This window comes from Scleropages formosus, chromosome 7 (genome assembly GCF_900964775.1).
Source record: "Scleropages formosus chromosome 7, fSclFor1.1, whole genome shotgun sequence".
NCBI classification, from domain to species: Eukaryota; Metazoa; Chordata; class Actinopteri; order Osteoglossiformes; family Osteoglossidae; genus Scleropages; species Scleropages formosus.
The window spans coordinates 29,639,340-29,653,966 of record NC_041812.1 but is presented as its reverse complement, the minus strand read 5'-3'; the positions used below and the strand labels follow the sequence as shown (position 1 = coordinate 29,653,966).

Here is a 14,627-nt window from a genome sequence, read left to right as displayed (position 1 = left end):
TGGGTCCGTTGTGGTGGAATGACCCTCCCCTCTCACTCAGAACTGTGGAAACTCTGTCTACATTCAAGAAGGGTCTGAAAACTCATCTTTTCTGGACCCACTTCGCCCAAGATCTCTCCAGCTCATGTAGGCTGTAAATGAGCATGCACCGTAACTTCATGATCAACCCCAGAAAAGCCTTTATACAGCCACTACTCCGGCATTGTATGTGATTGTTTGTGTCTCTTATTATTTAAAAAAAAAATTGATAGGAGGTTATCAGGATTCATCTATCCTGCATTTTATGCACCTACTCAAGCGATGAACATGGGTGCATCAAGCTGAAGGTAACAAACGAGGTTCACTTAAGAGTTGCATGTCTGCAGCCATGTCTGTTTCTCTTAATGTAATGCACAAATTGTATTTTTGCTGAGATGTATGTTGTTTTGGACAAAAGCGTCTGCTAAATGAATAAATGTAAATAAGAAAGCACAAGCAGAACGATTAGACAAATTCTGAGAAAAAAACCTTTTTAAGTCCATGACCAGCACAGAAAATACAGGTACTTGCTGTCCAAGATATCCAGAACCCAACAACATGATTTCAAAATCATGGGCAAGGAGGTGTCCCTTTAAGAATCCTGTTTTGCAGCATGATGATTGTGGAGGCTATACAAGGAAAGAGCTCAAAGGTCCACTGACAGCAGATATAGATGGTGTCTCATCAATAAGACTACCTCTATCGGCAGTTAAGAAAAGTTATGATGACAAAGTGATGGCAATTGCCCTTTGCTCTTAAGCAGAACCTCTGAATGTGGCCCCTTTGTGAGGGCTGGCCTGAGGGTGACCTATAAAGTCTTCTTAAGACCAGAAAGGGCTCTACAGGGTAAATGTTTCCAGGAGTGACAGATCAATGCCAGGTCTCCTGTATGGAGTTTTAGGACCTGCAGTGTGTAAAGAAAGTGGCCCTGCAGGAGGGGGTGTTTGGAAGGGTCACACACCTACATTCGTGGCACTTGGCTCACCGGAGCAGCTGTAGTCTGTGGAATTTTATAAAGAATTTCAACCAAGCCACAATAAATACCACCAAAATAAAAGGCCGTCACTTTGTGTTCAGAGCTTGACTTGGGTTTTGAGACAAAACAACAGTGGACCTCAGCCTGCGGTATGTCCTTCAAAATCCCCAGCCACACAAGGAAGCTGGTTCCATTTCATATTTCACCAAGAAACCCTCTTTCAAAAGCATGTATTGAGCGAAACCTTATAATGTCTAAGAAAAATACAGCACGGTCCAGTGGTACCATCATTGTTTAAATTTGGACAGTTTTGTGTCTTTACACTTACACCAACACTGAAAATACACACACACACGGGCTGAAACCACTTGTCCCATGTGGGGTTACGGAGAGCCGAAGCCTAACCCGGCAACACAGGGCGCAAGGCTGGAGGGGAGGGGACGGGACACGGGTCCATCATAAGGCACCCCAAGCGGGACTCAAACCCCAGACCCACCGGAGAGCAGGACCTGGTCAAACACATCGCGCCACCACACCCCCTCTTTGGAGGTTACATGTGTTGCTCCAAAATACTACTTTGTGCCAATCCAGTAACTGCCAGGTTAAAACTCGGTGCCTTTAACCCCTGCAGTGCTGCCTTATTTCTCCTTGAAATCTGTAAGCCCCTGACTCAGACGCAAAAGGTTCAAGCACCTTTTAAGCACCATACCTCCATGGAGAGGCAGACCCCGAGGGCGGCTTGAAACATCCTTCGGCGCTGCACTGTGCACCACGTGTCCGCCAGAGTTAGGATCACGTGAGCAGCAGGTGCTCCAGCGATGGGGCCCCACTGATAACAAACAAATAGACTCTCCTCTCCCACTAGCTGTGTCTGCGCACTATTAACGGTACAAATCGGGCGCTACAAGCCACCAACCTTAGCCTAGTGATCCGGCATCTGCAGACTGTCTCAGGGTGAAAATACACACACACACACACACACACACACACACACACACACACACACACACACACACAATGTCTGAAACCACTTCTTCCATACAGGGTTCCGGCGAGCCAGAGCCTAACCCGGCAACACAGGGCATAAGGCTGGAGAGGGGGAGGGGCCACACCCAGGATGAGACACCAGTCCATCACATGGCACCACAAGCAGGACTCAAACCCCAGACCCACCGGAGAGCAAGACCTGGTCAAACCTGCCACGCCACCGCCCCCCCCCCCCCCATACAGTGAAAATAAATAATGCATAATAATGGAAACAATTATTACAAATGAGCAGTCTTTACTGTCTCCCAACACAATATCTTCACATGTTTTAGAGCACAATGTCCACCTTACGGAGTATAAGTATTTTTCACATTTATTCATTTAGCAGACACCTTTCTCTAGAGTGACTTACAGCATGAAACTGTCTACAATTATGCACCTGTTTTTACCATTTCTTGAGCAATTGAGGTTTAGTACCTTATTTAAGGGTATTATAGCAGTAGGCATGATTTGTACCTGTGACCTTTGGATCCAAAGGCATGGAGCTGCTCCATGATATCCGTAAAACAGAGTAATTACTTTTCTTAATACTGTATCAACTGTTCAGCAGATAAATAACGTGCAGTATGTAACAAACAAAAATAGAGGACCTTTTATGTAATGATTACTTGCAACTTCATTCTTGTGAGATGTGTTGATGATTTTTGCACTTTACTGTTTTACCTACATTATCTCCATTAGCATATGTTTAGAGAAAATACACACACACACACACACACACACACACACACACACACACAGTCTGAAACCACTTGTTGCAAGTGGGGTCGCGGTGCAAGGCTGGAGGGGAGGGGACACACACCCAGGACAGGACACCAGTCCATCGCAAGGCACCCCAAGCAGGACTCAAAGCCCAGACCCGCCAGAGAGCAGGACCCGGCCAAGCCCACTGTCCCACCGCACCCCCTGTAGAGAAAATAATCAAGTAAAATTCATCTATAACTACATTTATTCATTTATTGTACTGTAGAATAACTACATACTGCATGGCTTTTGCCAGGTACCCAAGTCCCTCCAGCCCACCACAGGAAAACATCTAAAATAGCGTAATTTATCCCGAATTTTATAAAGCTAGAGGAATGTACTGAATGATATTTAGTCAAGAAACTATGGACAAACCCAAGAAACATCTGAACATCTCCCTGTAGACATGTGTGTGTGCGTGAGTGTGTTTCCACCGAAATATCAGATGACCCAGATAACTAGAAATAGCCTTTCTGGATAAAACTCTGTGTGTTTCTTGCCACATTCAGCTTGAACATGCTAAATTTACTGAGGATCTTTCTTCCCTTTCACACCGCAGGATTTCAAAATCAAGAAACGGGCCAAAAATAGCACAAATTATTTTTCTGAGACAAGCTGACTATTTCATTGTTTTATGAGTGGAATAACCAATGGTAGTCACCGTATGTTTACCCATTTTTTTGTCATGTCCAGGCAGGTGTGGAGCTGATTAATATATCTTTGTAAACTGGCAAAATAATTTCACAGGACCTTAAGTCAACCTGGAGTAATTTTATCTGAAGAGACAACATCTGCTGGAGATTCAGTGTGGGAGGACTGAGTTCATGATCATATGCTTTCTGGGAGTCACGTTCTCTGGTGCAGGAGCATCATGGGAGCTGAGCCACGCTGTCAATACGGAGTTGTTGATATGGGGGATTAGCTGAGTGACTCAGTCATCGGATCGTTCATCTTGACCTAACAAAGAAATGTTGAATTCTCAACGCATACGGGTGCACACACAGTTTGCAAAGGAGGACAAAACATCTCCAGTCCTATTATAAGTCAGAAAGATGTTAATGCTCAAATGGAATGAAGTAGTCACTGAAGAAACTGCCAAATTACATTTAGTTGATGCTTTTCTTGAAAGTAACTTATAATGTTAAGGTAACAGTTACTACAAGTTTACAAGCTACCAGTTGACATCTTATACAGTAAAAGAAGATTCTTGTATGACGTACATATGGATAGGAAATATGCTTTTTGAGTCAGAATATACTTCACTTCATGGCTCACCACTGATATGAATGAAGTTCTCATCAAGCATCTGTTAATTTCACTTCCCTCAACTTGCTTGTGCGCTGACGCAAAATGCAAATTAATGTTGTACCATTAGATTTCTCGTTAAAAGTTAAATAATATTTCAAGCACACGCAGGCCATGACAATTTCACTACCTCCACAATGCATCCAGTCCTTGAAGCAGGTAAGGTCATGCATTGCTGTCCAGAAGAAAGCTGGTCTGAGACCCACTTCCGGCTGCTTGTAGTATCTCTAAGCAATGTAATTTCCCAGAATTCCTCCAGTAAAAAGTAAAAAAGTCAAAAGTTCCTTTAGATAAATGCATCGACTTCAGTCTTTTTGAATCAATTTGTCTTTACTGAGTAGACACCGGAAATCCCTACAGCATTTACATTAGCTGTCATTAGATGACAAATCCCATTTGATTGTAAATTGGAAATTTTGACAAAAAATATCGTCATTTTGACTGTAAACTGTCAAGCCCCCAATTTCACCCCAGCTGAACACACCTCGCAGAAATCAGCAGGGGTGAGCATAAAGGAAGCCACACCACTACTCCTACGTTGTGGAATCTCCATCGAGACAACCGTCCCCTCTGCGTTCCCAACCTGCCGTTTTGCCTTGCTCGTCCCTCGCCCCGTGTTTCTGCCTCATCTTCCCTGTCCTGATTCCTCGTCCCCAAGTCCTGACACTTTCGTCTATGACCTTCACTTTGTACTTTGTACTCAGGACAACGTTCGCTCCTCGATTCTTTGACCCACACCTGTCCTAGACCACGATTCTTGCCTTGCCCTTTGGACAACTAATGAAAGATCCCACACTTGGGTCTAACCCCCTGTCTCCTGCCTTTGTGTGTATGACATAAACAACATAAACAAATAGATTGAGTCACACAACCTTGAAATAATTCTAAAAATTCTTAGAAAAATCTGGCATGCGTGAACTTTGGTCTATATCCTTTTGAAAGTATCATACATTATTTCCTCAGTAAATGCAGGGAAGCAAAAAATAATAACAAAATATTCAAATTATATAATTATATTTATAATAAAATAATAACAATATATGTATACACACCTCTGCTTCAAATGTATGAACTATCAGTTTGTGGAGAATGAAATTTGTAGAATATCTTGTAAAAATAAAATAGTCTGTTTCCTACATGGGCATTTGTGCTGCTAGTTCCTTTTAATACATGTCTAATGGACAAAAACAAAGAATGCGTTTTTTTGTCTCCACTGATGAATTATTGGCACTCTTTACTCATGTATTGTTCCGTGTGCAATTGCAAAACTCTGAAAGGTATTCTGAGGTGCACCAACCTTGATGAAAGGTGTGATATGTTATCATAACACTATTACACAAACCATTCGGGGTATTAATATGTATAAGGCATTTCAGCAGTTAGGAAAACTGGCGAGCAAAGAGAAAATGAAAAAAATGCTCTTTCTCCATTTCATGTGCTTTTGAATTGGATACCAACTCTTTGCTTTTACAGTTGCTTTACCCAAGCAGAGGAAAAGAAAAATTGCAAAACAAGGTGATTCATGACAGAGCTTACAAGGGTCAAAATTTGTTAACTTCTATTTGTACATGCTAGTAAAAATGGTCATGCAACGAGACATCCATGCTTCATTGTACAGCTACGTTTTGTACTAGACCACACGGGATTTTGAAGGTACACTGCAACCATTCAGCAGCACCCTCCGATAAGAAACAGATAACTGCAACAGATAGGGCACATGACTTAAGAACAAAAGAAAGGCAGGCAAATGTTTGTAGTGTAGACATTCTGTATACTGAGAATATTAATGATTCACAATATTACAAAGGGCACTATTCCACAATGGATTTTGATTTTCTGACAAAGTCATTAGTTTATTATTGTTTTACTATTTTTAATTATCTACGTTGCACAGTGTATGTACTGTACACACACACACACACACACACATACACACACATTTTCAGAACCGCTTGTCCCATACGGGGTCACGGGGAACCGGAGCCTACCCGGTAACACAGGGCATAAGGCCGGAGGGGGAGGGGACACACCCAGGACGGGACGCCAGTCCGTCGCAAGGCACCCCAAGTGGGACTTGAACCCCAGACCTATCGGATAGCAGGACTGTGGTCCAACCCACTGTGCCACCGCGGCCCCATGTACTGTACATTCCCTTTGTATTTTTCTACTGTAAAAACCATTCTGACACAGATACAATTAGATGGCGTGCTGGGTTTTCAATAACCAAAAGTTATCTCACAGATTTTTGAACCAAAACACATCCTGACTTTATTTGTAACACAGTTCCATTTAATATCAGAGTATTAGGGCAGGTGTTCAAAGGTTCCACTTTCCAGTTATACTCATGGGACACTGAATATTTCAATTTTTAATTACCATATGATCCAATGATTGATGCCCTTGTCACATGCCGCAGTGAGCATTTCAGTATTTATGATGATGTTCTGCAATTTACTTTATCGGTGTGATTTTCTTCTATGCTACAAGGAATTGAGGAACGACAATGCAACTGTGTCAACAAGTGTTGTGACTGGTGCACCCAAGAACACCAAACCAAGAAAATGGTTCATGGTAAATTAGTTGAATTTTCTAAGTGAATCATATAAAATGGTTGCTTCCCCATCTCCAGAAACAGCCCCATAACTTTCAATTTTAGCCTGAAAGAGGAAATCCTTCTTGGTTTCCTTTTGTTTCTGTTGGGACAAATTAAAATGGCAAGCTACTGAAAGCCAATGCTTTCGTCTTTGAAAAAGGGCCACTTTCAGAAAACTATAACTCGTAACTTCCGTACAGCAAAACAAATTAAAAATGTTTCGCTAAACAAGAGTAAGAGAGAGGAACAGTGTTATCGGGATGTTTTTAAGCAGGCATATCTCTGTGAGGGCAGCAGCAATGAAGGTACATCCCAATGCATTCAGTCACAGAGGAATTGTCAGGAAGCTGAGCCGTCTCGCCCTCTCCAGCTACCAAATGCCAAATAACGGCAGCACGTCCTGCCCCCCTGTACCGATCCTCCTTTCATAAGAGGACAAAGACAATCAACTCTTCGCAAACTCCTCAGCAGAAGGCCTCAGATATTATTCGCATCAGGAATTCCTCACAGATATTCACATCAAAATTCCACAGACAGAAAAAATGCAGTGCCACCTTGATGAATAATATAGTGCTGTTTCGCTTGAGGCCTCTTATTTTTGCCTTCTGAGTAAAATATCAGAGTAGTTTTTGAAATGTTTAAATATTTCAAGAAATGTTTCAAAAAGAATGAATTAATGACCTCCTGCAGTTCTGTTTCATTGACACCCCCATTTCTCAAGAGCACTAATGAAGGTATAACTGCATATAGACGAGGTGTCAACACAATACGCAGGTGCATGTCACAATACATAGTGACATAAAGGTATACGACTCTTCACATTCTGTATGATTTTTATACATGACTTCTCTCACTCTTGCATCTCCAAGAGTATGGCTGTTCCACTCCACCTCTGAGCAATGAACAGAAGCGGAAGAGTGGATAATAAAGTCACTGTGTCTGGCTGTTAAGATGGGTACAGCAAACGTGCACTTCACAAATATATTATCGTCCCATTAAAAATGCCCTTGTGCATCCAAAAGTCATTAGTCACAGTTGGACACTCTTACTGGAAAATTTTTACTAATCTATTCCAGGTTCCAGAACTTATCTACCAAAGATGCTAGCACTTAGCCAGGATTAGCATTAGCATTAGCATTAGCATTCACATTAGCGAAGAGCTGCAAAGTTGTTTTGAACTGAATAATAAGGTTAACGATGGATCATTACTCTTACCAGGAAGGTGGAAAAACTCAGAAGACACCACAATGAACGTACATTTTAATGATATTTAATGCAAAGCACAACAGAGGCCATTCCACATCCATATCTTCATACAACTGACAAGAAAAGATTGTGTGACGTAAATGTGTCGAGTGTATGTATTTATGAAACACAACAATCTTCAGCCACTGAGATAACAACACAAATCATCATGCAAAACATTTAGCCCAGCTATGGTGTGCTGAAAACAGCAATTTAGCTGTTTTTAATAGTTATTTTTTTCTACTGATTTAGAAATAATACAATATCTGACAGAAATATTTCTGCACTGATGTTTTGTATGTGTGTCCCGTGTCCTTCTGATACAATGCTGGGGTGTAGAGGCTGCTATGATTGACTTGATGCTGTCATTCTGTAATCCTGTTATGAATCCATCACAATTATGAGTAAGTTTCACCACTGAAAACAGAAACTTTCTGATTTTCCTGCCAGCGTCAAGATTTCCACTGGTTGTGGAAATATTCTCTTTGTCCCCCTTCAGCGTTATGCCACATACATATTAATTTACACATTTCCTTCCTGATTTGAAGGATGACACTGATATTAATTTCCAAAGAAATGAAAATTCACCACTGTTAAATTTGAGGGGATTTTGTTCAGAGGATTGAGGCTGACATTATCTGTACTGTGGAAAAAGCACGACTCCTAACCACAACCCTAACCCTACGCATAACCCTAACTCTGACCCTATTCCTTTCCCTATCCCGATCCCTACGCCCAACCCTATCCCTCATCATAACTCAAACTCTAACCTTAACCGTAACCCAGAATCCTTCTCTAACCATAACGAAATTCACTTTTCACAGATGGAACGTAAATCAATCAAAATCAAGGCTCAAAACATTTCCATTCTGGCAGTCACGTAAATGAAAGATAGTCTTTCATTTATGCATAAAATATGTGTAGAGAATTCTTGAGACAATGGCAAAACTTTAACATTTTTGTTAAATAGGGCTTTCGGAAATACCGAAGGAAATTAGTGGACAAAATGACTGCAGATGCATGCAGAAGCAATAAGCAAAGAGATAGAGCAAAGACAGGGCTGGGGGTGCAAGAGGTCTCTCAGGGCATTGTGCTTTCCCAAGGTCCTACGAAAGTTGGGCAGATGTTGTGGCTACATTTAGTCATAGCCAGACCAAGACTTTAAATGACAGAACCTAATGTGAAAACATGGAAAGGCTGCTTGTTTGCTGGGTCGGAGCCGGTGGAGGGGGGGTTCCGACTTACCTCCTGCCAAAAAGCCGCAGCCCGGTGAAGGTCTTGGCGCCATAGCGGCGGCCGGCAGCTGGCCGCTCCCCCTCGAGGGGTAGGCAGGACGGCAGGTCCGAGTTGGATGAGGAGGAGGAGCTGGTGGAGGCAACAGGATCCTCGCCGTGTGGCGGGGGTGTTTGGCCGGAGCATGCCGGCGCCTCCTGGTCCTGGGACCGCTCCATGGCAGGCCCTTGATGGCTGAGGCTCTCGACTCAGTCCCACTCCAGTCTTCCAGCCCACAAAGTCCTCATTGCTCAAGCTAAGCCATAAGAGACCAGTCACACTAGTGAAAACCCCAGGAACAAGCCATGCCTAATGGAAAACCATGTGCTAGACCTTCACCCAGAGCCCTCCTTTTTTTAAAAAAAAAAAAAAAAAAGAAAGAAAATATCAGAAGCAGGAGACCAGATGTGTTCTCTCTCCAGCTGTGCCAAGGGGAGAGGTGTTCCTTACAGCTCCCTCCTGCATTCCTCTCAAAGTCACCACTGCTCTGCACAGGAAGTCAAGCCGCGCGGCCACTTTTAAACCAAACTTTAAGTGAAAGCCTGGAGGCTGGAGCTGCCAGTGGGGGTGGTGGTTCTGCCACCTCTCCCCTCGCGTCTTGCGCGCTCACTGTCCCCTCGGGGCACGTCTGGCCAAGCCTGCCTCTCCCCCAGCCCTCATGGTTGCCGGCTCCTGTCCCGTTTGACCCGGTCTCTCCCTGCCGCTCAGCTTCCTTCCTACAGGATCGTAACAATCCAGGAAGCGTCACCCAGAGGACCCAGACACTGGCGCCCCTCAATCTGCCTCGCACTGCATGTGACCGCAACCTCTTTAGCTCTGCCTCTTGCTCTCCTCTGTCGCTATCTCATTCACACACGCACGCGCATGTGTTACCTCTTTCTGTTTTCTCTCTCGTCCCCCCGTCAGCTCCCTCTCTCTCTCTCTCTCTCTCTCTCTCTCTCTCTCTCTCTCTCTCTCTCAGAACAGATTGGCCTGGGAAGGAAGCAGATGCGCTGCCACCCACTGGTGGTGCAGGGGAAGTGTGTGTGCTCAGCAGTGTGGCTTCCAACACTGTCCCAGGCCAGAGTGCAGCAGCCCTGAAAACCTCAAAGCCCGTCTGCAGTGGGACACACAACATCACCACCATCACAGCCAGAAGTCACATTCCACAGTTACACTTTTATTTATTACACAAGTCACAAAGACAGACCTCCACATGCACAACCAATGCTTGTATGACTTGTGTTGGTTATTATAAGATCCAACCCTAACCCTATGATGTAATATATTAGGGTAATATAATGTATCGGGGAACATACCTCAGGCATGGGGTAAAAACATGGGGATAAGACTTGTTTTGTAAAGAAAAATGCTCTCCAAAAGATATGGGCTTTTATCAAAGCGAAATCTCAATCTATTTAGCCATCTACTGAGATAAGAAGATGAACTACTGGGGAAAGAGCGCGAGCGTGCATGTGTGTGTGTGTGCTCCATCCCAATCGATTCCAAATCTGACTTGTTCCTAAAGAGTTGAGTTAGTTAGCTCTCAACACAGCGCACTTTATGCCCGCGCAGTGCATTTTGCTTTCACTCCCACTCACGCCTTACATAAAGACGAACGCAAACTATACACCATCCCCTGCCTTCAGCATCACATGGTGCCGCGAGCACCGCAGCTACACGCTTTCGTGTTTCAAACTTTTCACATTTGACACCTGCAGCCCAATTGGCTGTGGGCGGAAAGTGTGTCTGTGGATGTTTGTTCAGCTAAACACAGTCACACGCTGTGTGTGTACTGCAATCTATATGTCAAGGGGCACAAGGAGCACACACAAAATCCATATGGGGGAATATGAGCTGCTGAAAGGTGTTTGATCAATACCAAGTGGATAAATAATTCAGAGGTGTGCATTGCACTGCTTGCTTGTCATCACTAGCTGTAGACTTTGCTGAAAGTTCTGTATAAATATTATTTCTGGCTCTAGGTAGTAGTGAGTCACATTTTTCGCACCCAGAGAAACACTTGGGCACTGGCTCCTATGTAATGTGTCACACTCTCATCATATTAAGTCATAGCGACGCTTCTTAGTAAATCAGATTAAAATGTCTGCATGCTCTTTGCTTCAAGCACATCAGGGTTTTAAGTGAGAGCCGGCCTTCTAATTTGTGACATAACAGGAGCGGATTTAGTAACATGAAAGTACAGGTTGTATTCCGAAGCAGCTGAGATGAGCATTGAATCATGTTTTGGTAAGTGACAGAAAAAAGACAGGAAAATATGCATGAGAGTGTGTGTGTGGGGGGGGGGACACCATAAATTAATGTGTTTTGCAAAACAATACAAGGTTTTTTCTGAACTTAAAGTTAATTCAATATTTAATAAATTATTGAAACCCTAAACGGCTTAACCGCCACTGACTTAAACTTCAAATAACCTAAACCTAATAAGTTTAAACTGCAAAGCTACAGGGAAACTGTTTCTAGATCACTGTCGTTTGGAATAAAATATGTAAACCTAAAGCCACAACATTTCTGCTCAAAAACGATCTTGAAAAGAATTTCTTACGTCCAGGTAAGCGGTCCAACACAACTGCTTCCATGTGGGGTTGCAAAGTGGGGACAGACTGTATCTTCAGATTTTAAATAATTTCAGAAATTATTGCAGACTACCTTTAGCACCACTAATCACTCTTTCAGATAATGACACACACAGTATCCATATATGAAGCCCAAACTGTTTGATTCCTGGTTGTAAATGAAAAAAAGCAGCGCGCTGGCCCTTTAAGGGCTGCCCGCGTGTTGGGAGCGTCGATTTCCATGTACACCTCAGGGATTCCTGGTTGCCATGGCAGCTAAACGTGCCCTGACAGATGGCTCCTCCGCGGGCAGGTAAGCCCTGTGTGGATCTGCTGAGCCACGGTCAGCGGCCGCACGTTTGTTTAAAGCAAAGCCGGAGGAGTCAAATGGCAATTTGCAACTCTTTGGTTATAATCAAAACATAAAAGTTTCCTCCAGGTCATCTATTTTTGTCTAGGCAATAGGTGTAATTCCAACAGCAAAGCTTCATATTAACCAGCCTATCCCCGCCATCCAACCTGAAAATAAAAGAAGAGTAGGTGTCACCTTTGTTAATAATTCATAATTGCACCAGTTCATTTGAAAGGGGACAGAGATCCAGGACCGAGGTCCAGGGCCGATGTATGATCCCATCCCTGCCTGGGGAATGGACCCCCCCTGTGCACACAGACCACCCACAGCAGAGCCCACCTGTAGCTGTCCACTGTCAAGGAATTTTGCTTTTGAAAGCAAGTAAAAGAATGAGAAGATACAGCAGCAGCCATGAAATACAAGCAGCATAAATGTTTAACAGTCTTTTTTTTAAATTGTAATTATTAAGAAATGCACTGCAGACATCAAGGGGATAATACTCTCTCTCCCAGATTAATTCAGAATGAGTCGAACTGCATAATGAGACAGGGATCTTGGAATCTGGATCATTTTCTTGGGACTAACAACCTCAGATGTGTTTTTCTTCATCTCAGAGTTTCCCACTGAGAAGTGTGAGACGTCCCTACCTACACGTGTGAGAACAACACACGTGTCTCTAAACGTGGCAGTATCGCACCCAATGCCTGAGACTGGAGAGCTGGGCCACTTCAAGGCAGTGAACGTAGCGGATGTGAAAGCGGGATCCTTTCACCCACTTCCCAGAAACGCAGGCCTAGTGGAGGTACAGACCCTCCGCCAGGGTTCCTCATTCATACCGGCCTCAACTGCTCCAGCTATTCCAGCTGCTTGGGCAGGATGGCATTGAGGGTTTCCCTGTTCCGGTGGGCCATCTTAGCATCACACTCAAGTTCACATCGTCTTTCTTCTGAAGTAACAGAAGGGAATTATCATAATCCTTAAGAAAGTGATATTCAAAATGTATCCTTTCCAGTTAACACCACATAGGCGTAACCAGGGAATGAACAAAAAAGAGCTTCTTTACATAAAAACAGCCTTGAAAAACAAATACGTGCTTTCCTGGACACGTGATGAGCCTTATGGGTGGGATCGCAACAGTTCATCGTGAGGGAGGAGTGTTGCAGCAGCATCCTACACTCACTTTGACGCATTTATTAACTCAATTTTACACACACACATTATTAGAACCGCTTGTCCCATACGGGGTCGCGGGGAACCGGAGCCTACCCGGTAACACAGGGCGTAAGGCCGGAGGGGGAGGGGACACACCCAGGACGGGACGCCAGTCCATCGCAAGGCACCCCAAGCGGGACTCGAACCCCAGACCCACTGGAGAGCAGGACCCAGTCCAACCCACTGCGCCACCACGCCCCTAGCTCAATTTTATTTAATTTTAATTTTTTTTATTTATTTAACTTAGTTTTATTTAGCCTTTGTCTTGCCTTTGTCCTGGCTCTCAGTGCAGGATACTCTGCAAAAAAGATGCTTTTTTTTGCTACTACTTTCCTTCCACAGCAGAGCAATTCAACACACACTCACACAGTAAAGTAGTCACCGCTCACACACTACTCACTTGTTCCTACTTTTGTTTCACTGCTCATAGCACATATTTGCCAACTAGGTGAGGAGGCGTGCCCTTGGACTGGACGTCACTCCATCACAGGGCAGCAACATCCCAGAGGCATCAGCTCACATGAATCACATGTCTTTGGAAAGCAAGCGAACCAACGTGGCACCGCCATTCTTTTACAGCCAGATCAAAATCATTATTTGTACACTAACAGTGCACTGTACACACATACACTGTTTGAACCGCTTGTCCCATATGGGGTCGCGGGGAGCCGGAGCCTAACCCGGCAACACAGGGTGTAGGGCTGGAAGGGGAGGGGACACACCCAGGATGGAACGCCAGTCTGTTGCAAGGCACTCCAAGCGGGACTCGAACCCCAGACCCAGGAGAGAACAGGACCTGGTCTAACCCACTGCACCACCGCACCCCCCCAGTGCACTGTGAAGCATGTCAAAAAGTTAGAGTCATCAGTAAAAAAACACCTTGTGAGTGGATTTAATCTGAGCTGCAGCTTTGCGGAATGATTGCGGCACCATAAGCACACCAATTTTCCAAAATAAGTGTTTCTTGAAAGCGATATTACTTCTGACCGTTCTTCATTATCTAGATGTAGCCTAATGTGAGGTGTGTGAAGCACCACTTTGCAGGTGGAATCACGTGTCTGGAGTTAAAGATCATGAGGCTCTGTCGACTTGCTCTCGTCCCGATTCTCCGATGGCACCCAGGATGGGTACCTTGTCATACAAGCCTCCCCACTGTGAGCCAACACCCCCCCACCACCATCACCACCATCACCACCACCACTGCCGCCGCCCACAGGATGGAGCCTTGCTGGATCCGTCATGCATTTTTTTCGCTCTCACCGGGAAGGAAGTGATGTCATCGACTGAAGAGGCGTGCACAATAACAGT

The 14,627-nt window shown here is 44.2% G+C and overlaps 1 protein-coding gene across 2 annotated transcripts in view; it reads right to left on the bottom strand.

Moving 5' to 3' along the window:
• The window catches only part of LOC108929066 (diacylglycerol kinase zeta-like), a 104,246-nt gene extending 94,146 nt beyond the window's left edge, over positions 1-10,100 (bottom strand). For both annotated transcript variants that reach the window (XM_029253489.1, XM_029253490.1), the window contains exon 1: positions 9,174-10,100. In XM_029253489.1, coding sequence (XP_029109322.1) covers positions 9,174-9,379 — 206 coding nt within the window. In that variant the 5' untranslated portion in view covers positions 9,380-10,100. The remainder of the gene's footprint in view (positions 1-9,173) is intronic.
• Between the last annotated feature and the right edge of the window lie 4,527 nt (positions 10,101-14,627).